The sequence below is a fragment of the Ornithorhynchus anatinus genome, chromosome X4 (genome assembly GCF_004115215.2).
Source record: "Ornithorhynchus anatinus isolate Pmale09 chromosome X4, mOrnAna1.pri.v4, whole genome shotgun sequence".
Classification (NCBI taxonomy): domain Eukaryota; kingdom Metazoa; phylum Chordata; class Mammalia; order Monotremata; family Ornithorhynchidae; genus Ornithorhynchus; species Ornithorhynchus anatinus.
This window is the reverse complement of record NC_041752.1, coordinates 3,935,950-3,961,664: the sequence shown is the minus strand read 5'-3', so window position 1 is coordinate 3,961,664 and position 25,715 is coordinate 3,935,950. Positions and strand designations below refer to the sequence as shown.

The window sequence follows — 25,715 nt, the reverse complement described above, 5'->3', positions numbered from 1 at the left end:
GACACCCACGTCCCGGGGGAAGACGTGAAATCAACCTCAGATTAAGGAGATCTGGGGCACCAAAATTCCAAGTGTAGAGAAGGGAAGTCCAGGAAAGATGAGAATCCGAACTGGGTGGGCCGCAGGGCCTTGGAAGGAAAACAGCGCGTTCCAACGTCAGCTCCCTGCCCGGGAAGGGCAGGGCACTGTCGGAGTGCCCTCCGGGCTCCGTTACCTTCACTTGCTCCGCCAGGGGGTTCCAGCGTTTCCACAGCAGCCACCAGCCTGACAGCGAGTCGCCGTAGTTGGTGAGGTCCGTCTCGTCTCGGCTGCCCACGTCGATGGCGAGGACCACCTTGGCCCCCATGGACCTCGCCACGTCGGCTGTGGAGAAAAGACCCAACAGACCGGAAGCTCCCTGAAGGCAGGAGTTACTTCTACCCTCAATCCCCATGCGCGCCAGGCCCGTTGGGGAGGGTCTACCCTCCGCCCGCTTGGCTATTTCCGCTTCTCCGAACCGCAGTGGGGGTTTCTCCGACGTGCCCCGGCGACCAGCTCTGGGATTCCGAATGGCACTTACCGGGGTGACGCAGACAAGACGGGGCGGATCGGGGATTAGAACCCAGGTCCTTCCGACCGCCAGGCCCGGACTCTAACCACTAGGCCACGCCGTTTCCCCTCCCGGAAACCCCAGCGCCGTCCTCGGCTTTTCGGATCAGTCTCGGAGAGAACCCCCTGAGGCCATCCGATCCTTCCCTAGTGGAAAGAGCAGGGAGCCGGGAGCCGGAAGGCCTGAGTTCTAATCCTGCTCTGCCACTGGCCTTCTCTGTGACTTCGGGCAAGTCACTTCACTTCTCTGGGCCTCAGTTTCCTCAACTGGAAAATGGGGAATCATGGCCTGTTCTCCCTTCTACCTAGACCGTGAGCCCCATGTAGGATGGAACTGTGCCTGACCTGATTATCTTGTACGTACCCCTGTGCTTAGTACAGCGCTTGGCAAAAAGTAAGCGCTCAACACACATCACGAGTATTATCACCGTATTCCCACAACGTGGAAATATCCGAGCGTGAGCAGGGGTGCCCGGCGGGAATGTTTCTGAGCCGCCTTGCGGAATCTGGGGTGCCACCCTGAAGGCGACTCCCGCCAGGTTCCACTTCTGGCTGGGGTCCACCCTTCCAGGGCTGGCTCTGCCACCCGGAGATGATGATAATAATAATAATAATGATGATGATTATGGTATTTGTTAAGCGCTCGCTATGTGCCAAGCACGGAACTAAGTGCTGGGGTCGATATAAGATAATCAGGTTGTCCCACGTGGGGCTCCCGGTCTGAATCCCCATTTTTACAGATGAGGTAACTGAGGCCCAGAGAAGCTCAGTGGCTTGCCCACGGTCACGCAGCAGACCAGGTGCGGAGCCGGGATTAGAACCAACGACCTCTGACTCCCAAGCCCGGGCTCTTGCCACCAGGCTAGGCGGAGATCTTTAGTCGCCAACCAGGAGGGCTCCCAGGAGTTAATCTCTTCCTACCATTTAGGCTTGGCCAGTTCCTCTACTTTCCCTGCCAGCTGCTAAGCTAATAAAAACAGAGCCATATGCTCTTGGGGGGTGGGGGAGGTGGGGGGCTGGGGATGTGGGTGTGAAGTTGTCAGTCTTTGCTGCCCGGAGGCTCATTCTGCCGAATTAGTCGGAGATGGGTTTTCTTGGCCCGCGCTGAAGGAAACGTGCCGTCTCTGTCACCGTGCTGAAGGGGCGGGAGGCATCACGAGGGCAGGGGGGAGTGACGCCCCGATGGGCAATCGGGTGGCTTCTGCTCTGCCAACTTCCCGGCCCTGAAGACGGGTTGTCTCCTTGACTCCCTTGGGCCTTAATAATGATGATAATACTAATGATAATTATGGTAGGTAAGTGCTTACTATGTATCAGGCTCTAAGTGCTGAGGTAGATGCAACCTCGGGCCTTAATAATAACAACAGTAGGAAAGTGCTTATTATGTGCCAAGCACTGTTCTAAGCACCAGAGTACATATAAGATAATCAGGTTGGACACAGTCCCTTTCCCACAGGGGACTCACGGTCTTAGTTCCCATTTGAATAATAATAATGATTGTGATACTTAAGTGCTTACTGTGTGCCAAGAACTGTTCTAATCCCTGGAAACAGTCTTTGACCCGCATACGGCTCCCAGTCTTAATCCCCATTTTATAGATGAGGGAACTGAGGCCCAGAAGTGAAGTGGCATGCGCAAGGTCACACAGCAGACAAGTGGAAGAGCCGGAATTAGAACCCACGGCCTTCCGGCTCCCAAGCCCGGGCTCTATCCGCTAGGCCATGCCGCTTCCCTAATAATAATTATAATAATTAACGTAATTGTTGTGTGACCTTGTGATCCCACCCCTCCAACCCCCAGCAGAGAAGCAGCATGGCTTAATGGAAAGGGCCCAGGGTTGAGAGTCAGAGGAGCTGGGTTCTAATCGCGGCTCCGCCACTCGTCTGCTGTATGACTTTGGGGGAGTCGCTTCGCTTCTCGCTGCCTCGGTCTCCTCATCTGTAAAACGGGGATTCGATGCCTGTTTTCCCTCCTGCTTCGACTGTGAGCCCCATGTGGGGCAGGGACTGGGTCCCGGACCTACCCCAGCGCTCAGTAAATAGTAAGTACTGAATAGAACTCACCATGCCCATCAGTGCTTATTACCTGGAAGGTTGTTGATGTAGCCTCCATCCATGAGCAGGTGGCCATCTTTGGGGTCGCAGAGAGGGGGCATGTAGCCAGACAGAGACATGCTGGCTCGGACATATCTCCACAGGCAACCTGCAGACAGGCGAGGGGGGTGGGGGGTGCGGATGGAAGAGGAGCGGGAATGGGAGAAGGAATGAGAGGATAAAGGGGAGGAGAAATGGTGGGAGGAGAAAGGGGAGGAGAAGAAAGGGGAGGAGAAGAAAGGGGAGGAAGAAAGGGAGAAGGAGGAAGGAGGAGGAGAAATGGGAAGAGGATGAACAGGAGGAAGGGGAGGAAAAGGATCAGGAGGAAGAATGGGTGGAGTACGAAAGGGATGAGCAGGAATGGAAGGAGGAGGAATAGGAAGAGGAATGGGAAGAAGAATGGGTGGAGGATGAGCAGGAGGAGGAGGAAGGGGAAGAGGAGGAGAAAGGAGGAGGAGGAGGAATGGGAAGAGGAGGAAGGGGAGGAGGAAAAGGAGAAGTAGGAATGGGAGGAGGAGGAACAGCAGGAGGAGGAATGGGAAGAGGAATGGGTAGAAAATGAACAGGAGGAGGAGGAAGCAGGGAGGAGAAAGGGGAGGAAGAGGAGGAGGAGGAATGGGAAGAGGAATGGGTGGAGGATGAATGGGTGGAGGAGGAATGGAAGAAGAGGGAGGAGAATTCAGAGCCGCTCCACTGGGTGAAGGGGACAGCCCTGGGCAATGGGGAGTGACTGACTTCCTTTGCCGACGGCAATTTTCCCAGGCGGAGGGGGAGGTGGACTTCCAGAGGGAGACTCACCATCCGTATGGATCCTCATCGCCGAGGCGGTGATGTCGGTCGTGACGGTGAAATACGGAATCCAGAGATCCTGAGACACAAGGAGAGGAAGCAATTTAGCTTGCTGGAGAAGGAGTGTGGCCTAGCGGGAAGAGCCCGGGCCTGGGAATCGGAGGACCGCGTCCTAATCCCGCCTCTGTTGCTTGCCTGCTGGGTGACCTTGGGCGAGTCATTTCACTGCTTCACATCTCTGGGCCTCTGTTCCCTCATTTGCAAAATGTAGATTCAATGTCTGTTCTCCCTCCTACTTGGACTGGGAGCCCCATGTGGAACCTGACGATATGCCCCAGTGCTTAGTACAGCGTTTGGCCCACAGTAAACTGTTAACAAAAACTGTTACGCTGTTAATGCCGTGGAAGCAGTGTGGCCTAGTGGAAAGAGCCTGGGCCCGGGAGATAGACGGCCTGGGTTCTACTGCTGCTTGTCTACAGGATGACCTTCGGCAAGTCACTTCATTTCTCTGTGCCTCAGTTTCCTCATCTGTACAACAGAGATTCAATCCTACTCCCTCCTACCTAGATTGTGAACTTCAAGTGAGGCAGGGACTGTGTCCAAACCGATAACTTGGTATTTACCCCAAGTACTTAGAACAGGGCTTACCACGTAGTAAGAGCTTAAATACCGTAATTAATTATCTGGGCTTCCCTTTGGGGGCTCTGGGGCGAATTCACCTGACAGTGCAATTGTTGTGATGCCTCGAGCCTGAGTTTGTTTTTAACGGGATTTGTTACGTGCTTACTATGTCCCAGGCACTGTGCAAGGGTAGATACTAAATAGTAAGGTTGGATGCAACCCGTGTCCCACACTGGGATCATAATGTTAACCCCCAGTTTACAGTGAAGGGAACTGAAGCCCAGAGAAGTGAAGTGACTTGCCCACGGTCACAGAGCAGACAAAGTGCCCTATTTTTGCTCTAACCCTTTGTATCTAGTCTACAGAGATGCAAATGGCCCTCAAAAACCCACTTGGGGTTTCCTCGGAGAATCCTCAGAGACATAACTGGGCTTTCCAGTGACTTATAATAATTATAATGGCATTTGTTAAGCACTTACTATGTGTCAGGCGCTCTACTAAGCTCTAGGGGGGATACAAGCAAATCAGGTTGGACACAGTCCTTTTCATTCATTCATTCAATTGTATTTACTGAGCGATTACGGTGTGTAGAGAACTGTACTAAGCGCTTGGAAAGTACAATTCAGCAATAAAGAGAGGCAATCCCTGCCCACATTGGGTTTATAGTTTAGAAGGCAGGGAGACAGACATCAAAACAAGAATACAGGTGCCCCCCGAGGGGCTCACAGTCTCAATCTCCACTTTCCAGATGAGGTAACTGAGGCCCAGAGAAGCAAAAGTGACTTGCCCAAGGTCACCCAGCAGACAGGTGGCGGAGCCGGGACGAGAACCCACGACCTTCCGACTCCAGGCCCGGGTACTATCCACTGCTTATAAGCTGGGACGGGAGACGCCCGAGGGTGGGGGAGAAATTCTACCATTTTCAGAGGGGGTGATGGAGGGGCGGAGAGCTTGTCTTCAGCTTTCCAGACTGCTAGGCAAATGCACAGGCAGGCCCAAACTACCGGTCTCTTCAACTTGCATGGTTTTCTGAGCTGTGTCATCAGACTGCAAACCTTCTCAGGTCCTCACCGGACTGGCTTCTACACCTCGCCCTTCTCCTTAGTGGGGGGCTGTGGAAGCCCTTGAGGACCCCCCCCCTCCAGGTTTCTCCACCTGGGAGGGGGCAGGGAGGTGGCCAAGGCCAGAGCGGCAGAGCAGTGAACAGCTGTTGCCGGGACAACTCGATCTCCCAGGCATCCGTTCCATTCCCCCCTCTGCCATCTGTGAACCGAGAGGGAGACAAACCAGGAATTTTGGGGGTGTGGGGAGAGGAATGTTGTGGGGGGGGGAGAGGTGAAGTGAGGTCCCTTATAGTGTGTGCTGGACCAAAATGTTGGCAAGGCCTGTCCTACAACTCTGGCCCGGGGAATTGGGATGCCTGGATTTTTTTTTTTTTAAACGGCATTTGTTAAGTGCTTATTATGTGGGCAGGGATTGTCTCTATTTGTTGCCGAATTGTACTTTCCAAGCGCTTAGTACAGTGTTCTGCACACAGTAAATGCTCAATAAATATGACTGAATGAATGTGAATGTGATCGAGCTTGCTTGGTCTCTCTCTCCCAAGGCCTCTGTAAAACGGGGAGAGTGCAAGCAAACCCTGGGTCTCTCGTCTATCTCGCCGCCGACCTCTTGCTCACATCCTGCTTCTGGCCTGGAACGCCCTCCCTTCTCATATCCAACAGACAACGACTCTCCCCCTCTTCACAGCCTTACCGGACCCACATCTCCTCCAAGAGGTCTTCCCTGCCTTCTTCTTTCTCCCACTCCCTCTACATCACCCTGACTTGCTCCCTTTATTCTTCCCCCATCCCCGCCCCACAGCACTTACGAATCTCTCCGTCACAGCCCATTTCCCTGGTGGGCTGGCGGCCCCCTTTTTTTTTAAAATGGTATTTTTTATGCGCTTATTATGCGCCAAGCACCGTTCTCAGCGCTGGGGCAGATACAAAGTAAATCAAGCTGGACACAGTCCATGTCCCTCAGGGGCTCACAGTCTTAAGTCCCATTTGACAGATGAGGTAACTGAGGACCAGGGAGGCGAATTAACTTGCCCAAAGTCAACCAGCAGACAAGTGGAGGAGCGGGAATTAGAACCCAGGCCCGGGCTCTAGCCACTAGGCCAAGCTGCTTCTCATTATATTCGCCTGGCGTTCTCTGTAAAGTGGTCATCTAACAACAGTAAAGACGGTGGGACCTGTTCAGCGCTTCCTAGGGGCAAGCGCTGTTCTGAGCCCTGGGGCAGATTGAGGGAAATCAGGACGCCTGGAACCAGGGCCCGCTTTACTGCAGCCCACCCTTCCAGGGGGTCTCAGGAGAGAGGGGACGGAGGGTTACCTCAATCTGCTTGTCTTTGAAGACGCCCCTGATGCCGTTGTTGAACGCGGCTCCGGAGAACATGGAGGTGATGGGGTAGGTCAGATCTAGGACGGTTTTCATCACTGAATTCATATCCTGGAGAGACAGGGAGGAAAACATCAGACGGCTGGGAACCGAGGTGCTGAGGCCCTTCTAACAATAATAATAACTGTGGCATTTCTTTAGCGCTTACTATGGGCCAGGCACCGGACTAAGCGCTGGGGCGGATACAAGTAAATCGGGTGGGACGCGGTCCCTGTCCCTCGTGGGGCTCGCATTTTACAGATGAGGGAACTGAGGCCCAGAGAAGCCAAGTGGCTTGCTCAAGGTCACACAGCAGACAAGTGACGGAGCCGGGAGTAGACCCACGACCTTCTGACTCCCAGGTCCTTCTGCTTCGATGAGGGAAGACAGTCTTCTCACTGTGCCTCGATCTCATCTATGTCACCGCCGACCTCTCGCGCACATCCTGCCTCTGGCCTGAAACGCCCTTCCCTCCTCAAATCCGACAGATAAGGACTCTCCCTCCCTTCGAAGTCTTACTGAAGGCCCATCTCCTCCACGAGGCCTTCCCTAAGCCCTCCTTTTCCCTTCTCCCACTCCCTTCTGCGTCACCCTGACTTGTTAGCGGGCTGTCCTCCTCACCCTTTCCTTGGCCGTTGGATCTGTGATTTTGGGGCATTTGATATTCGCCCTTACCCCCAGGGCAATAATCTTCAAATTATATATTCTAAATTACTTCTTTATATTAATGCCTTTCTCCCCCACTAGACTGTAAGATCATTACGGGAAGGGAACGTAACCACCGATTTTTTTTTTTGGATAGTGTCTAATAATTATAACGATTACGATATCTGTAAAGCACTTACTAATACATAAGCAAGCAAATGGAGTTGGACACAGTCCCTGCCTCCATGGGGCTCACGGTCTTTTAGGGATTACTATGCGCCAGGCACTGTACTAAGCGCTGGGGTAGACACAAGCAAATCAGGTAGGACACAGTCCCTGTCCCATACGGGCTCAAGGTCAGTCAATGCTATTTATTGAGTGCTTACTGTGTGCAGACCACTGTACTAGGGAGAGGACAATAGGACGATATGAAACGTATTCCCCGCCCACGACGAGTTTACTGTAAGCTCGTGTATCTACCCCAGTGCCTGATACAGTACCGGGCACATAGTAAGCGCTTAACAAATACCATTAAAAAAAAAAAAAAGGGAGCTTCCAATTAGAAGGTGTGCCCTAGTCAGAGGCAGTGTGCCGTGCTGGGGTGTGCCAGCCTGGCTTGGCAGAAAGCCTGTGCCACTCTCAGCCTGCCAGCCAGAGTGCTCCTTGTTTATTTGCGTCGCTTTATGTTTGTGTCTGGCTTTCCGCAGCTGAGGGTTTGCTATAGAAGGGAAAATAGAAACCGCGTGGGCTGGAGGGGGATATTCGCTTTCCTTCTCTGGGCCTCAGTTCCCTCATCCGGAAAATGGGGACTAAGAGGGTGAGCCCCATGTGGGACAGGGGCTGCGTCCAACCTGATTAACTTGGATCTACCCCAGCGCTTAGAACAGTGCTCGGCACATAAGAGGCGCTCGACAAGGACCATCGTTATAATTATTTGGTGGTGGGTGTCAGTTTTCTGGAGGCTTCGCTCCCCCTCACCCGCCCCGGGGCTTCTTCAAATAACCTGGTCTTTCTGAGTCCTTTACCCGCTTTTCCCAGTCTGCTGTGGAAAAGATACCCACTTCCGGGCTGAAGGAGCTGCTTCTCCTGGCTGGGAGATTAAGCTCGTCCTCTAGACTGTAAGCTTGTTATGGGCAAGGAATGTATCTGTTTGTTGTACTCTCCCAACCGCTTAGTACAGTGCTCTGCACCCGGTAAGCACCCGATAAATATGATTAAATGAATGCATTTCCTGATTAGAACCCCCTTCCCACCTTCCCGTTCCTGGCCCTCGGCATTCCTGAATATATCTGTTCATTTATATATCATTTTCCCATGGGAGAGATGTTATGCCATGTCTGAGAAGGACCACGGCCCAGTGCTTTAGCCTGGGAGTCAGAAGGACGTGGCTTCTAATCCGTGCTTACTGGGTGACCTTGGGCAAGTCTCTTCCCTTCCCTGGGCCTCAGTTCTCTCCTCTGTAAAATGGGGATTGAAGACTGTGAGCCTCATCATATCCAACCCGATCTGCTTGCACTCCAATGCTTAGAATAGTGCCTGGCACATAGTAAGCGCTTAAATATCACAATTATTATCACCATCATAGTGGGCGGGGAATGTGTCTGTTATATTGTTATAATGTACTCGCCTAAGTACTTAGTATAGTGCTTTGCACCCAGTAAGTGCTTAATAAATATGACGAACTCTTTTGACGCTCCGGTCAGCAATTCAGCGGCCCAGGGGAGGGCAGGACTGAATTCATTCATTCATTCATTTGTTCAGTTGTATTTATTGAGCGCTTACTGTGTGCAGGCCACTGTACTAAGCGCTTGGGAGCGTACAATACAACAATTAGCAGACACATTCCCTGCCCCCAAGTCCTCGACTGAATGTCAAGACAAAGGTCCCTCTGAGCCAGAGTCCGACTCCCAAGCTCGGAGCTCTTGGACGCCCAGCTTGGTCCGGTGGCTGGGATTGCGGAGTTTGGCTAAATAGGTGTAGAAAAGGATTTTACCTCGGTCAGTCACCCCAACTCAAAAGATGCCAGCATGTGAAAGTGAGAGAGAGAGAGAGAGAGAAGTTCAGAATGCAAGAGAGAGCAAAGGATTTGTGCAGACTTAGAAAATAAACCCGAGCGTGTTCCCAGAGGAAAGGAAAAAGATCAGAGGCATTCCGGGCTTTGTGGAGAGAACTCTTCAGTCACGCACCCTGCCTCCCTCGGGAATGAAGAAAAGGACAAGGGAGGATGGGCTTTTTCTTGGGACTCTTCTGGCAGGATCTTCTCGAACCTCATCTGCACCCTCAGCCAACTGGTCTGATCCCTCACCCTGTCCTTCTGACCGAGACCTGGCCGGGGTCAGGCCACGGGCCGCCGCCATTAGGAAGACGGACCTCGAAGCCGAGGCAGATCTAGGCCGGAAAACGCCCGCCGGGAGCCCTGGGGGGGGCTCTTGTCGGCCGGCTGGAGCCAACGAGGGCCGAACCCCTCCTTCGGAGCCCGGGCTTTTAACTGGTCAGAGACTGGACCCTTCTTAGCTCGCACCATGGAGGAAACAGCCTCAAATGATGGCTATCAAAAAGACGGGAGGCTTTGGGCATCCTTACTGCCTGATCCTGGGGGGTTGGGTCCTTGGTTAGGGTTGGGGTCAGTGACGGTTTCATATTTGTGCCCTTTTAGAGGCTTGCCCGTCCTCCCGCTCTAACTGAAACCAGGAGGGACAGGAGAGAAACCCTTTCGGAACGGAGTCACCTCAGTTCGGATGAGCTGAAAGGAGGTCTTTTGGGCATCGAGAAAGAGGAAAAAAAAGCAGCATGGCCTAGCGGAAAAAACATGGGTTTGGGAGCTGGAAGACCTGGGTTCTAATCTTAGCTCCGCCACTGGCCCGCTGTGTGACCTTGGGCAAAGCACTTTACTTCTTTTCCGTCGAGTTCCTCTACGGCAAAATGGGGATTCAATACCTGTACTCCCTCATACCTAGGCTGTGAGCTCTTTGGAGAACACAGACTGTATTCAGCCTTATTAGCCTATATCTACCTCAGCACTTAGAACAGTGCTTGACACATAGTAAGGGCTTCACAAATACCTTAAAAAAAAGAACACTTTTGATCTCACTCACGCTTTCAACCATAGCTCCCTTCTGGTCTTCCAAAAGTGAGGACAGAAAAACAAAGAAAATAAAAAGAAAACTGAGGAGAGGGGTGGTACGTTTTCTCTGAACTGTGGTGGCTTTGAGTTTCTCAAACAGTATCAGTGGCCCGCCTGGGCTTTCAGTGTCACCGATAACGTTTCTCAAATTCTAATCTCAATATGGGCAGGGACCGAGCTAATTCTGTCGACTTGGACTCTCCCAAGCCTTTAGTACAGTGCTCTGCACGTAGCAAGCACCTAGTAAATCTATTGACTGATTAACTGGTGCTTTTTTCACCCAGAAATAGTGTGGTCATTTCAGGTCTTCTCTTCCAGACTACATATTTTGAAGTAGAGAGCGAGCGTGGCCTAGTGGATCGAGCCCGGGTCTGGGAGTTAGAAGGACCTGGGTTCCAATCCCGCCTCTGCAACTCATCTGCTGTGTGACCTTGGTCAACTCACTTTGCTTCTCTGTGCCTCAGTTACCTCATCGTAAAATGGGGATTAAGACTGTGAACCCCATGTGGGACAGGGATCCTGCCCAACCTGATTAACTTGTTTCTACCCCAGTGTTTATAACAGTGCTTGACACACAGGAAGCACTTCAATACCACGATTAACTCACTCTTCCATCCTCTGAGGGAAGAGTATCGGGAGGCAGCCAGGCCCTGGGAGAACAGTCATAAAGGTAAGCTCGCTGTGGGCAGGGAATGTGTCTGTTTACTGTCATACTGTCCTCTCCCGAGTGCTCAGTACAGTGCATCGCACACGGTAAGCGCTCAATAAATACGACCGAACCAACAAAAATGATAAAACTCCTTCGACATAGCCGGAAAGCTCAAGAGATAATCCCCTCAGGGTTGAATGGAGTCAGGCACCACCGTCTTAATCTGGCGGGGGAGGCCAGCTTGGAGGAAAGCAGGAGCAGAATTCCGGGTCTTCCCCTTCCCAGATCCGACGCCCTCCCCCCTCTAGCGTCTCCACCGCGATGGGCCCCAGTGCCCGGCTGCCGGAACCCCGGCGTCCTTACCATGGCCCATTGCTTGGCCCTGATCCTCATCTGACTGTAGTTGCGCTCCATGGCGTAGAGAGCGCCCATGAAAGAGCCGATCGACGTCCCTCCGACCATGTCCACGGGGATGCCGGCTTCCGACAGGGCCCGGATGATGCCCACCTGGGAACAGCCTCTGGAGCGGAAAGGGAAATGGTCAGGGCCGGGCTCGGGTGCGCCCGGAAGGAGAAGAGCTGGATACCGTAGGACGGGAAGGACAAATCTATCATCATGGAAGCAGGGCCTTGAGAAAAGCAACTGTGGCCTAGTGGCTAGCGCATGGGCCTAGGAGCCAGAAAGACCTGGGTTCTGATCCCGGGTCTGCCCCTTGTCTGCTGTGTGACCTTGGGCAAGTCACTTCCCTAGGTCTCAGTTACTTCATCTGTCAAATGGGGATGGCGACTGGGAGCTTTAGACTGTGAGTCCGTTGTTGGGAGGGGATCGTCTCTATTTGTTGCTGAACCGTACTTTCCGAGTGCTTAGCGCAGTGCTCTGCACACAGTAAGTGCTCGATAAATATGATTGAATGAACAGGGACTGTGTCCAACCCAATTTGCTTGTATCGATCCCAGGGCTCAGTACAGAAGCATATAGTATGTGCTTAACAAATACCGCTATCATTATTATTATTACTATTCTTATTACTAATAATGGGGCCAGTGGGCCAGAAGAGAAAGGTGTGGAAGGGGAAGCTGTGGTTGATCACTCACTTGAGTGTTAAGTGGAAGCTCCTCCCTTCGGATTTGAGATTCTTAATCTCCTCTTTCCCCCTCCTTCAGCCTCGCGCCTCTCCCATTACCGCAGGCCTCCCCCTCAGCACCTTGTTCCTCTTTTTAAATAATAATAGTAATAATTAAAAAATGGTGGTTACTACACGTCAAGAGATGTACAAGATAGACACAGGTGAAACCGGTTGGACACAGTCCCTGTCCCACGTGGGGCTCACAGTCTTAATCCCCACTGTACGGATGAGGGATCGGAGAAGTTAAGTGACTTGCCCAAGGTCCCAGAGCAGATAAGGGGCATGGCTGGGATTAGAACCCAGGTCCTTCTGACTCTGAGGGCCGGCCTCTGGTCATGCTGTTCCCAGTCGTCAAATCAATCAGAGGTATTTATTGAACTCTTACTAGGTGCAAAGCACTGTTCTAAGCGCTTGGAAGAGTACAGTGAGGCAGAATTAATGGACACGTTCCCTGTCCATTATAAACCTCCAGACAAGAGACTGATGAATTCACATGTCTGGTACTCAGAAGGTCCTGGGTTCTAGTCCTGGCTGTGACATTTTGGGCAAGTCATTTCAATTCTCTGGGCCTCGGTTCCCTCGCCTGTAAAACGGGATTAAGACCGGGAGCCCCAAGCATGGTGTCGTGGCCAGAGCCCGGGCCTGGAAGTAAGAAGGTCATGGATTCTAATCCTGGCTCCACCACTTGTCCGCTGTGTGCCCTCGGGCAAGCCGCTTCACTTCTCTGGGCCCCAGTTACCTCATCTATAAAATGGGGATTGAGACTACGAGGCCCATGTGGGACAGGAATTGTGTCCAACCGGATTTGCTGTATCCACCCCAGTGCTTAGTACAGTGCTTGGCACATGGTAAGCACTTAATGACCACAATTTTTATTATTATTATTATTCTCTGGGCCTCAGTTCCCTCACCTGTCAAATGGGGATTGAGACTGAGAGCTCCACTTGGGACAGGAACTGTGTCTAACCCGATTTGCTTGTATCCACCTCAGTGCTTAGTTTAGAGGCTGGCACCTAGTAAGCGCTTAACAATTACTACTATAACTATTTTTATTATTATGTGAGACAGGGATTGTGTTCAATATGATTATCTTCTACTTCCCCCAGGGCTTACTACAGCGGTTTGCAGGTAGTTAGCGCTTAATATCACAATTACTATTATCATTATTATTATATTACATCACATCTGGGTAAGAGACCAACAGAGTTTCGCCTCCCCCGTCTTCCCCTTCCTCCAGGCCAAGTGCAGGGATAGTCTGGGTTGCTGGGTAGTGGAGAAACCCGGGGCCAATATAGCGTCTAAATCCAATTCTTCCTTCACTGTGAAATCAGTTTCCTACATAATTTATTTACAACGAAGTGCACTGCGTCAAAGAGCGGCTGTGGGCATCTGGGTTTGCCAGGTTTTGGGTCGGAGAGCCGGTTTCTCTATTACTGTAGAAATCCAGAGCCGGCGCTAAAATGCCCTCTCTGGTCCATTTTGTCACCTCACCATTGGCAGTGTCATTGGACGATCAATCAATGGTATTGGCATTTATTAAAAAATGGTATCTGTTAAGAGCTTCCTGTGTCAGGCAGTTGGACTAAGCACCGGGGTAGATACAACATAATCAGGTTGGCCACAGTCCCCGTCCCACATTGGGCTCACATTCTTAAACCCCATTTTCCAGATTCTAGTGATTTTCACTCATTCAGTCACATTTATGGAGCGCTTACTATGTGCAGACCACTGTACTAACCCCTCAGCACTCTACTCCCAGCCCCGGGCTCTATCCACAACCCGGTATAACTCTGAACCAGTAACAGTTTCACAAATGGTAAACGTTTCTCCCGGCTCCGTCACTTGCCTGCCGTGTGACCGGGGGCAAGTCACTTCACCACTCCGGGCCTCGGTTCCCTCATCTGGAAAATGGGGATTAAGGCTGTAAGCCTTATGTGGGACAGGGACTGTGTCCAACCCCATTACCTTGTATCCACCCCAGGTCTTAGAACAGTGCCTGGCTTATAGTAAGCGCTAACGAATACCACAGTTATTACGGCCACACCGATTTCCTGGATTTCCAAGCCACGACAGAGGTGGATTCCACGAATTAAAACCCTGCCCAGCGACCTCAAAGTGTTCCTCGTATTATAGCTTGGCCTCTTGCCCCCCGTTTCCTCATGTCCTTTGCCCTTCTGGGTCACCCTGACTTGCTCTCTTTCTTCATCCCTCCTCCCAGCCCCACACCACTTATGTCCATATCTGCCATTTAATTATTTTTATTAATGTCCATCTCCCTCTCTAGACTGTAAGCTCATTGTGGGCAGGGAATTTATCTGTTTATCGTTCTATTATCCTCTCCCAAGCACTTAGTACAGTTCTCTGGACCCAGTAAGTGCTCAATAAATCTGATCGACTCCTTAAAAAAAAAAAATACCCCAACCCCACCTAGGACAGCTGTGGCCAATCCAAAACCTGAGCTCCAAGTTCAGGTCGGCAACCGATGGAAGTTTTTTCCTCCGGAACGGGGAATTGGGTCATTGCCGACAGCTGTCAAAAGCACTTTGCTCAGCTAGGTTTTTTTTACAGCGGGTAGAGGTAAAACTTAATGAGTTTCACGAGAGTCAGACCTGGGAGTCAGTAAAATCCCCTGGGTGCAGAGAAATCACATCTCACCTCAGGCGTTCAGCTTGGGATGAGGAGCCTCCTGTCTTATCACCAAGACGCCCGAACTTTAATAGAAACACTCTCGACATTTTTTTTTTATGGTATCGGTGAAGCGCTGACTAAGTGTCAGGCGCTGTACTGAGCGCTGGGGGAGATACAAGCTAATCAGGTTGGACACAGTCCCTGTCCCACGTGGGGCTCACACTCCTTCATCCCCATTTTACAGAGGCGCCGAGAAGAGAAGTGACTGGCCCAAGGTCACGTAGCAGGGAAGCCGGGGAGCCGAGGATTAGGATCCGGATCCTTCTGACTCCCAGGCCCGGGCTCGGCCCGCTGGGTCGTGAGAATGGGTTGAATCGGGCAAACGGGAATCACAAAAGAGTTAAGACTTGCCCCCGTAAGGAAGTCACAGGCTCTTTCAGCCCAAGGAGGGCAACGGTAATAGTAACAGCTGCACTTACTGGGGGCCCACTTCGGGCCGTGACTGTAGTAGGCGCTTGGGAAGTACAAAAACAGTGCTTGGCACATAGTAAGCGCTTAACAGATACCATAGTTACTATTACAAAATAACCAAGTGACACATTCCTTCCCATATGGAACTTGGACTCTTAATGGGAGGAGACAAACATAGGAATATTTGCAACCCGGGAGCTCTAAAAGCAGCTAACAAGTTACTTCACCCCCTCGCGACCCCAACACCTCAGCCCCAAAGCACTTATGTCCACATCCATAATTGATGATGATGGGGGTATTTAAGCACCTACTATGTGCCAAACACTGTTTTCAGCATTGGGGTAGATACAAGGTAGTCAGGTGGTCCCACATGGGGCTCACAGTCCCCATCCCCATTTGACCGATGAGGTCACTGAGGCTCAGAGAAGTGAAGCGACTTGCCCAAGGTCACACAGCAGACAAGGGACGGAGCCGGGATTAGAAGCCACAACCTCTGGCTCCCAAACCGGGGCTCTAGCTACTAGGCCCCGCTGCTTCAATGCTGCTTTTAATGTCTGCTTTCCCTTCCCGACCAAGCTCGCTGCGGGCAGGGAACGTGTCTCTGTGGTACTGTACTCTCCCAAGCGCTCAGTACAGAGGCCTCCACACGATCAGCACCCAATAAATCCTAGTGATTTATCAGTCCTTTGAGTGACTGATTACCTCCATGGCAGCAGTAGAGATTCTGCCTTTTTTCAGGGCTTAAACAGTGTTTTGCACAAAGTAGCAGAACACTGAGAAAGCACGTGGCCTAGTGGGTCAGAACCCGCTAGGGAGAAGCAGTGCGGCCTAGTGGATAGACCCCGGGCGGGGAGTCGGAGGACCTGGGTTCTAGTCCCGGCTCCGCCGCTTGTCTGGTGTGTGACCTTGGGCATGTCACTTCATTCAATCATATCTATTGAGCGCTGTGTGCAGAGCACGGTACACTTCACTTCTCCGTGCCTCAGATCCCTCATTTGTAAAACGGGGATTAAGACAGAAAGCCTCACGCGGGGCAACCTGATTACCTTGAATCTACCTCAGTGCTTAAAACAGTGCTTGGCACATAGTAAGCGCTCAAATACCATTGTTATTATTATTTTTAATGGCATCTTCCTCCTCACGGACCTCCTGCCTCTTATCTCTCCCGACTCCAGTCCTTACTTCACCCTTTCGCCCAGATCGTTTTTCCAAAAAACATCCCCCCAAAACAAACATAAACCAGGTGCAAGGGGGCTTGTTTTCACAGGAACTAGAAATCGCAGTTTTGATTTTTGCCACACAAATAACCCCTGCCTAGGAGAGGCCAGGCCCCCAGCTACCAGGAAAGCCCTTGGTGGCTCTACCAGGGCAAGGTGCCCTCTGGAGGAAACCCATTCGGGCTCTGGGCTGGCAACCGAAAACCTAAACAGCAACCGTTAGCCTGCAGGCAAACTTCTCGGCCTTCCCTCTCCGAGACATCTCTGTGCGGCAGCTGCTTCCCTCCAGGATTTCTGTGTTCGAGCCACCAGAGGAAGGGAACTTGAAAATCGAACTGGCAGTCCATAAGGAGGGAGAGGGGAAAAAATTTATATATGATGGGAGGAGGAGGAGGGATAGTAAACGAGGACCTGCTTAAGCACTGCGCTGTACTAAGTTTTTAATGATAATTGAGGTATTTGTTAAGCGTTTACTATGTGCCAGGCACTCTACTAATCGCTGGGCATGGCGTAGTAGATAGAGCACGGGCCTGGGAGTCAGAAGGCTCTAATCCCGGCTCCACCGCTTGCCTGCTGTGTGACCTCGGGCAAATCACTTCACTTCCCTGGGCCTCGGTTCCCTCATCTGTAAAATAGGATTGGAAACCGTGAGCTCCACGTGGTTCGCTTGAAACCACCCCAGTGCTTAGTACAGTTCATAGTAAGCACTTAACAAATACCACGATTATTACCAGAAAATCAAACTGGACACACCTGTGGGGCTCGCAATCTCATTCCCCATTTTACAGATGAGGTAACTGAGGCCCAGAGAAGTGACTACTGAGTCAGTCTCTTCACCTGTAAAAGAGGGGAAAGTTCACTGCTCTCCCACCTTCTTAGATTACAAACTTCAGATAGGACACTAATCCTCTTATGTCATCCTCTCCCGAACGCTTAGCCCAGTGCTCTGCACATAGTTAAGAGCTCAGTCAATACCGCTGATTGACAGAGACTGCTCTGAGCTGATTATCTCGTATCCAGCCTCGTGCTCAGCCCGTAGGAAGTGCTTAATCAAGACCATAACTAACCGATGATTATCGAGTCTAAGAAAAGCGGGTGAAGGAGAGTCAGAGGAGAAAGGAGCATTTTCTAAAAAGGGAGAGCCAGTCTCTCAGACACCCCACGTTTCTCCCGACGTCTCCGCCCCCATCCCCGGGTCTTCCCGGGGCGACGGCTGAACTCCAGGAGCCGGGAGTCCCGATCCGTGGCCCTCTGGGACCCCTCCGACCCCCGTCGGCATGAGCAGGAGTCCAAGGGTCGCCCACCCACCTCCGCATCTAACAGGAACTCCTCACCTTCGGCTTTAAAGCTCTCCATCACCTCGCCCCCTCCTACCTCACCTGGTTGCTCTCCTAATCCAACCCGGCGCGCACGCTTCGCTCCTCTAATGCCAACCTTCTCCCTGGGACTCCATCTCGTCTATCTCGCCACCGACCTCTCGCCCACATCCCGCCTCTGGCCTGGAACGCCCTCCCCTCCTCAAATCCGACAGACAATGACTATCGCCCCGTTCGAAACCTTACCGAAGGCCCATCTCCTCCAAGAGGCCTTCCCTGACTTGAGCTCTCCTTTCCTCCTCTCCCACTCCCTTCTGCGTCGCCCTGATTCTCTCCCTTTCTTCATCCCCCTCCCAGCCCCACACCACTTATGTCCACATCCGTCATTTATTTCTTTCTATTCATGTCCGTCTCCCCGAACTCTAGACCGTTAACTCATTGTGGGCAGAGAATGTGCCTGTTTATTGTTCTACTGTCCAGTGCTCTGCACACAGTAAGCACTCAATAAATACGATCGATCGATCGAATGGCTGACTGACCGAGCTCCCCCTCCTCCGAGCACCAGCGCGATGGCGTTCCCGGTCAGGACCCGGGCCAGGCGGGAGAAGTCAGAATGCCGGTCTGGGGGCCTCTGGAAAACCCGATCATACATTTCCACCTGCCGGAGACACAGAAAAATCTGTCACGCGCCCAAGAGAGGTGGGGGGGATTTCCATAAAAATAATAATTGTGGTATTTGTGATGGGCTTTCTTCACACCAGGCACTGTACTAAGCGCTAGGATAAATACTGGTTGGGAGTCAGAAGGTCACGGGTTCTGATCCCAGCTCTGCCATTTTTCTGCTATGTGGTCTTGGACAAGTCGCTCTATTTCTCTGGGCCTCTGTTCCCTCATCAGTCAAATGGGGCTTGAGAACGTGAGCTCCACGTGGGCCAGGGATCGAATCCAACTCCATCTGCTTTCACTTAGTACAATGCCTGGCACACAGTCCGCGTTTAACAAATACCCCAATCATTATTATTATTATTGTTATTCCCCAACGGTCCTCCCCGCCCCCTGGGGTCGCTTCCTGGACCTCCTCTCCCCCGACGGAGGAGGAGCGGGTGGGGAGAGTGGTGAGGGGGAGGTCTCGGGCCCGTTGGGAGCCTTACCAGCTTAGGTGGGCTTCTGCGGGAGAAGATGCGTCGCGGGCAGCAGAGGTGCAGATGGCCGGAACACCAGCTCCTCATGTTCAGCCAATCCACGGTGTGGGCCGGGGGCGGCCCGTCCTCCTTGTGCAACAAGATCAGCTGCTTCTGAGCTCGCACGGCTGTGTTCTCCAACATCCGCTCCAGCTTGGGGGGGGGGGGGGGGGCACACAGGCGCACCCCGGCACCACCGTTAAACCTCGATTCGTTCACTCGGTGGTATTTACTGAGCGCTTCTGGGGTGGCAGAGCGCCGTACTGAGCGCTTGGGAGAGGACGACAGAGCACTAAACAGATGCATTTCCTGCCCACGAGGGGCTCGCGGTGTATTCGTTCGATCGGATTTATTGAGCTCTTACTGTGTGCAGAGCGCTAGAGTAGATGATGATAATGGTATTTGTTACTAAGAGCTGAGTAGATGATAATAATAACAGCAGTATTTGTTAAGCACTTACTATGTGCCAGGCACTGTGCTAAATCCTTGGGTAGATGAAAATAATAATAATAATAATCATGGTATTTGTAGCTCTTACTGTGTGCAGAGCACTAGAGTAGATGATGATGATGATGATGATAATAATAATGGTATTTGAGACTAAGAGCTGGGTAAATGATAATAATGATAATAGTATTTGTTAAGCACTTACTATGTGCCAGGAACTGTGCTAAATTCTTGGGTAGATGAAAATAATAATAATAATGGTATTTGTTAAGTGCTTACTATGTGCCAGGCACTATACTAAGCGTTGGGGAGGATAAAAGCAAATCGTGTCGGACACGATTCCCCGCCCCACATGGGGCTCCGAGTCTCAATCCCCATTTTCCAGATGAGGGAACCGAGGCCCGGAGCAGCGAAGTGACTTGCCCAAGGTCACCCAGCAGACAAGTGGCGGAGCCGGGATCTGAAGCTCCCCGTGGGCAGGGAATGACTTCCGATCGTTCTCCTGTCCGCTCCCAAGCGCTCAGCCCGGTGCTCCGCACACGGCAAGCGCTCGACAAACCCGATCGACTGACCGAACGAGTAAGGGGGCGAGGGAGGGAGGGTCTCACCTCGCCTACGGTGGGCTCCTGCTCGCCCAGCCCGACGATGAGGATGGAGTCCGCCTGCCGGATGCAGCGTTGGGTCCAGGGCGTCAGAGTGCTGTCCGCCTGGTACAGGACGATGCGGTGTATGTCCTCTTGTTGTCCCAGCCAGCTGGACAGCCGGTACTCGTGGATGCTGCGAGGACCAGCCGGAAAACCCTCCCCGTTACTCCTTTCCGTTGATCGGCGACCTTCGCCGAGCGCTTAGGAATACTGATAAGTCGTTCGTTCATTCGCTCGTCTTTATTGAGGGCTCACTGTGTGCAGAGCACTGGACTACGCGCTTGGGAGAGGACGACAGAATAACAGATACGTTTCCTGCCCACGATGGGCTTACGGTCTAGAGGTGGGGGAGGCGGACGGCAATATAAATGACGTTGCAGAGAAGCAGCCTGGCTTGGTGGAAAGAGCCTGGGCTTGGGAGTCAGAGGATATGGGTTCTAATCCCGGCTCTGCCCCTTGTCTGCCGGGTGACCTTGGGCAAGCCACTTTATTTCATTGGGCCTCGGTACCCTCATCTGTAAAATGGGGATTAAGACTGTGAGCCCCACGTGGGATAACATGATTACCTTATATCTACTCCAGTGCTTAGAACAGCGCTTGCCAAATACCATTATTATTATTACTATAAGTGAGTAAACTACACATAATTGTGCTATTTGTTAAGCGCTCACTATGTGACAGGCACCGCATTAAGCGCTGGGGTGGATACGAGCAAATCAGGTTGGATCCGGTCCCTGTTCCACGTGGGGCTCACGGTCTCCATCCCCGTTTTCCAGATGAGGGAACTGAGGCCCAGAGAAGTGCCCTGCCCAAGGTCACACAGCAGACCTTCTGACTTAATAATAATAATGTTGGTATTTGTTAAGCGCTTACTATGTGCAGAGCGCTGTTTTAAGCGTTGGGGTAGTTACAGGGGAATCAGGTTGTCTCACATGAGGCTCAGAGTCTTAATCCCTATTTTAAAGATGAGGTCACTGAGGCACAGAGAAGTGAAGTGACTGCCCACAGTCACACAGCTGACAAGTGGCAGAGCCCGGACTCGAACCCATGACCTCCAATGTCCAAGTGGCTAGATCTCACTACGAATTTGGGGGTCTACTCGCTGGTCCACTGTACCGATGGGAAGCCAGAACGGAGAGGCTGGCTGGGGGATTGAGGGGGTGAAACCATCGCCTCGAAGGGGGTGAAACCTTAACCTCGAAGCCTCGAGCCCAGCCCGACATCCCCTTCCGGATCTGAGTCTGAGAGACGCGTCTGGAGGGGGGGTCGGCCACCCCGCAAGCGAAACAGCCTGAGCCGGAGAACTGGGAGCGAGGAGGGAAATATTATGCGAACAAAGAGGAAGCGGGATTCAGCTGAAACTGCCAAATCCCGAAGCACGTCTCTTCAGCCTCCTGGGGCCTTGAAGTCCCGGCTAACCTTCCGCCCTCATCAAGCCCATTATTTTCCCGCTGCTCTTTGTTTCCTTCGAATGGCCACTCACCACCCAGAGTGGCTTCGGTTCCGTCTGCTCGAATCAGACAGCGCACGACATCGCCCGGATAAATGCAGATCGGCCCACTGTTCCGACACGCGGAACCACCTCCCTCCTTCTTTTTACTCAGCCCGAACAAAGAGAGCGCTCCGCCGAGAGGTCGTCGCTCGGAACGTGGTATTTTTATCGACGGGAACGGTTTTGGTTTTTTCTTTTTCCCCCCCGTCATAAAGGAGAGTCGGATCCTCTGGAGCTACGAGCCGAACGCTCTTCTATTCTTTGGACCCAACCGGAGTCCAGAAAGGGCTCCTTCGGAGCGGGTGGAGAGCTTGAGGTCAGCTTACCTGTCCAGTGCCGCGGTCCCGAGGCGCTGTTTGATGTTGTCGCTCGTCAAGAGCAGGACGGGACCTGAAAAATAACGGTTTCTCCTGAAAGTCCCCAACGCGTAAAATTCAAAGACCCTAACGCCCAACGGCTGATATAGGAATCCAACAGAATAATCTGCATTATTACCATCGTATTTATTCAGCGCTCACTGTGTGCCGAGCACCGTTCTAAGCCCTGGGGTGGATGCCAGTTAATCGGGCCGGGCACAGTCCCTGTCTAAGCCCTGCCAAAGCAGGAGGGAGAAGTGGTTTTGAATCCTCATTTCACAGGTGAGGAAACTGAGGGCCAGAGAAGTGAAGTGACTTGCCCGAAGGCACACAGAAGGCAAACGTCGGAGCCTGGATTAGAATCCGGATCCTCGTGACTCCCAGGCCCACGCGCTATCCACTAGGCCACGCTGCTTTGTACTCTCTCAAGTGCTTAGTCCAGTGCTCTGCACCGAGTAGGTGCACAATAAACACGATTGCTAGATCAATTGATCGAAATATCGATTGGACAGATAACCAGGGTGGGGCTTTGTTTGGCACGTGGCAGCGGTCTGGCGGAAAGACGGCAGGCGTCGAGGAGTCCAGTGACCTGGTTCTAGTCTCAATCAGTCGTATTTAACGAGCGCTTACTGTGTGCAGAGCACTGGATTAAGCACTCGGGCTCCTGGGCCATCTCGGGCAGGTCGCAGATCCATCGTACTAGCATCTGAAAGAGCGGAGAAGCAGCGTGGCCTAGTGGAGAGGACCAGCGGCTGGGAGTCAGAGGACCTGGGTTCTAATCTCGGCTCTGACGCTTGACTGCTGTGTGACCTGGGGCAAGTCACTTCCCCAAGCCTCAGTTCCCTCATCTGCAAAATGGGAATTCAATCACGGTTCTCCCTCCTACTTAGATTGGCAGCCCCATGAAGGACCTGGTTATCTCGTATCTTGCCCAGGGCTTAGTAGAATGCTTGGCACCTAAGAAGCCCTTAACAAATCTCAAAATTAATAGAGTAGTTATTAATATGAGTAGGAGGGACAGAGGTTGTGTCCAATTGGATTTTCTTATATCTACCCCGGCGCTTAGAAGAGTGCCTGGCACATAGTAAGCGCTTAAATACCACAACTATTATTATGATCCTCAGATAATCAGGTTGGACAGAACCCTGTCCCACATGAGGTTCACGGTCTAAGGAGGGAGGGACTGTGAGGCCGTTGTTGGGTAGGGATTGTCTCTGTTGCCCAATTGTACTTTCAAAGTGCTCAGTACAGTGCTCTGCACACGGTAAGCGCCCAATAAATACGACTAAATGAACAAACGAACCCTGGTTCTAACGAAGCAGCGTCGTCTAGTGGCTAGAGCCCGGGCTGGGAGTCGGAAGGACTGGGTTCTAATCCCGGCTCTGCCACTTGTCTGCCGTGTGACCCTGGGCGAATCGCTTCACTTTTCTGGGCCTCAGTTCCCTCATCTGTAAAATGGTGATAAAGACCGTGCGCCCCACGTGGGACAGGGACTGTGTCCAACCCGATTACCTTGTACCTACAACCAGTGCTTAAAATAGGTGTTGGCACCTAGTAAGCGCTTGACAAATACCACAATTATTTTCATTCCCGTGTCTACCCCAGCGCTTAGAACAGTGCTCGGCACATAGTAAGCGCTTAACAAATACCAACATTATTATTATTAGCCTGAAATGACCGAAGTAACGCCCTTCAGAGTCTCCCGCCGCAGCGCCTGCTTGTCCGACTCTTGCATTAACGAATCTCACGAGGCTGACAGGGAGCTGAGTCCGGGAAGAAAATGATGCGTTGGCTGTATAAACTCACAGCCCGTCCTGGATCCTGCAATACAATCCCCGGCGGGAGCGGTCGAACCTCGATCGCTCGGGAAATTAAAACTCGACCTGACAAAATCGGGAGATGGGCGGCCGACACCTCCCGCCACTCCGGGGAAGGCGGGAGGAAGCGATTCCAGCCAGAAGCAGCGCGGCCCAGTGGAGAGAACACGGGCCCGGGAGTCAGAAGGACCTGGGTTCTAATCCCGGCTCTGCCCCTTGTCTGCTGGGTGACCTTGGGCTAGTCATTTCAGTTCTCTGGGGCTCAGTTCCCTCACCTGGAAAATGGAGATTGAAACGGGGAGCCCCACGTGGGCCAGGGACTGTGTCCGACCTGATTAATACCTTCGATCGGTTGATAATCAAAGCGGTCCCAGGCAGGGAGGACAGTGAATATGGTGAATAACTGGTTGGCTGCCGGAAAGAGTTCTCCAGTTCTAAACCACCTGAGTTAATAGGGATGGTACTGGTGAAGCGCTTACTATGTGCCAGGCACTCTGCTAAGCACTGGGGTGGATACAAGCAAATCGGGTTGGACATAGTCCCTGTCCCACATGGGGCTCACAGTCTTCATCCCCATTTTACAGATGAGGTCGCCGCGGCCCAGAGAAGTGAAGTGCCTTGCCCAAGGTCACCCAGCGGGCAAGCGGCCTATCCCAGCCCCATCCGCTACCTACCAGGCCAAGTTGTTTCTCAACTGCTGCTCGCTTGACTTCAACTTCACAGAAGCCACGTTTACCAAAGCTCGCTCGGGGGATAAACGCATCTCACGGCGCACGTCCGGAACGCTCTGCAAGGACTCTGGCGGATTTCTCGTGGTGGAGGACGCTCCAACCTTTAGTGCTCACCAGATGCTGAAGGTGAGCGCTGTCACTCTTGCTAATTACCAGACCATGTAATATTCATGCGTTCCACTTTAATGTTCTCTCTCTCCTCTATTGAAACGAAAACACCTCCCTGAAATAGGGGTAAAACGAGCCCTCCCCCCCGAAGACTCCACCTGTCCAGTGGACATCAGAATGAGGATTAAAAACAAAAAAGAAGTGGCTATTTAGGAGAAAAATACAAGTTGCAGGATAAAAGGCAGGGGATGGGATGTCCGGAGGCAGGAAGAGAGGAAGCAACCCGAAGCAGCGTAGCCTAGTGGCTAGAGCACGGGCCTGGAGGTCGGAAGGGCGTGTCGTTTAATCCCAGCTCCGCCACTTGTCTGCTGCGTGACCTTGGACAAGTCACTTCACTGGGCCTCCCTTCTCCCATCTGTACAATGGGGATTAAGACCACGATCCCTGTATAGTAATAATAATGATGATGGTATTTGTCAAGCGCTTACTACGTGCCAAGCACTGTTCTAAGCACCGGGGTAGATCCGAGGTGATCAGATTGTCCCACGTGGGGCTCACAATCTTAATCCCCACTTTCCAGATGAGGTAACTGAGGCACAGAGAAGGGAAGCGACTCGCCCAAAGTCCCACAGCTGATAAGCGGCAGAGCTGGGATTAGAACCCACGACCTCTGACTCCCAAGCCCGGGCTCTTTCCACTGAGCCACGCTGCTACTACGGAACAATGGGACATGGACTGTGTCCAACCTGATTACTTTGTATCTGCCGCAGCGCTTAGAACAGTGCCTGGCACTCGTTCATTCATATTTATTGAGCACTTGCCGTGTGCACAACATTGTATTAAACGCTTGGAGAGTACATAGTAAGTGCTTCACAGATCCTTTTAAAGAAAAAAAAGAAAAAGGAAAAGAAAGAACCAGAAATGATTTCAAATCAGAACCGGGTGACTTATGGGGTGAAGCTGAAGAAACGAAAGCAAATCACTGAAGAGTTGAAGGAGAAAGGCAAGCCGATTTATGCAGTGGGGATGACGGACCTAACTTAAGGAAAAGGCGGGTGGTGTCAAAACAATAATAATAATAGTGGGGAATTATTCAGCGCTTACTATGTGCCGAGCACTGAGGTAGATACAAGATAATCAGGTCGGACACAGTCTCCGCCCCACGTGGGGCTCGCAAACTGACCGGGGGGGGGAGAACAGATTTGATCTTACAGAAAGGAATAAAGAAGTCACTTGCCCACGGTTCCACGG

General features: G+C 52.1%; 1 protein-coding gene across 2 annotated transcripts in view; it reads right to left on the bottom strand.

Moving 5' to 3' along the window:
• PNPLA7 (patatin like phospholipase domain containing 7) overlaps positions 1-25,715 on the bottom strand; it is a 107,664-nt gene that overhangs the window by 7,928 nt on the left and 74,021 nt on the right. For both annotated transcript variants that reach the window (XM_029054302.1, XM_029054303.1), the window contains exons 23-31: positions 21,779-21,842; positions 19,925-20,093; positions 18,840-19,022; positions 18,228-18,346; positions 11,294-11,450; positions 6,468-6,584; positions 3,480-3,549; positions 2,674-2,790; positions 215-363 (exon numbers count right to left, since the gene is read on the bottom strand). In XM_029054302.1, the coding sequence (XP_028910135.1) occupies positions 215-363; positions 2,674-2,790; positions 3,480-3,549; positions 6,468-6,584; positions 11,294-11,450; positions 18,228-18,346; positions 18,840-19,022; positions 19,925-20,093; positions 21,779-21,842 (1,145 nt within the window). The remainder of the gene's footprint in view (positions 1-214; positions 364-2,673; positions 2,791-3,479; positions 3,550-6,467; positions 6,585-11,293; positions 11,451-18,227; positions 18,347-18,839; positions 19,023-19,924; positions 20,094-21,778; positions 21,843-25,715) is intronic.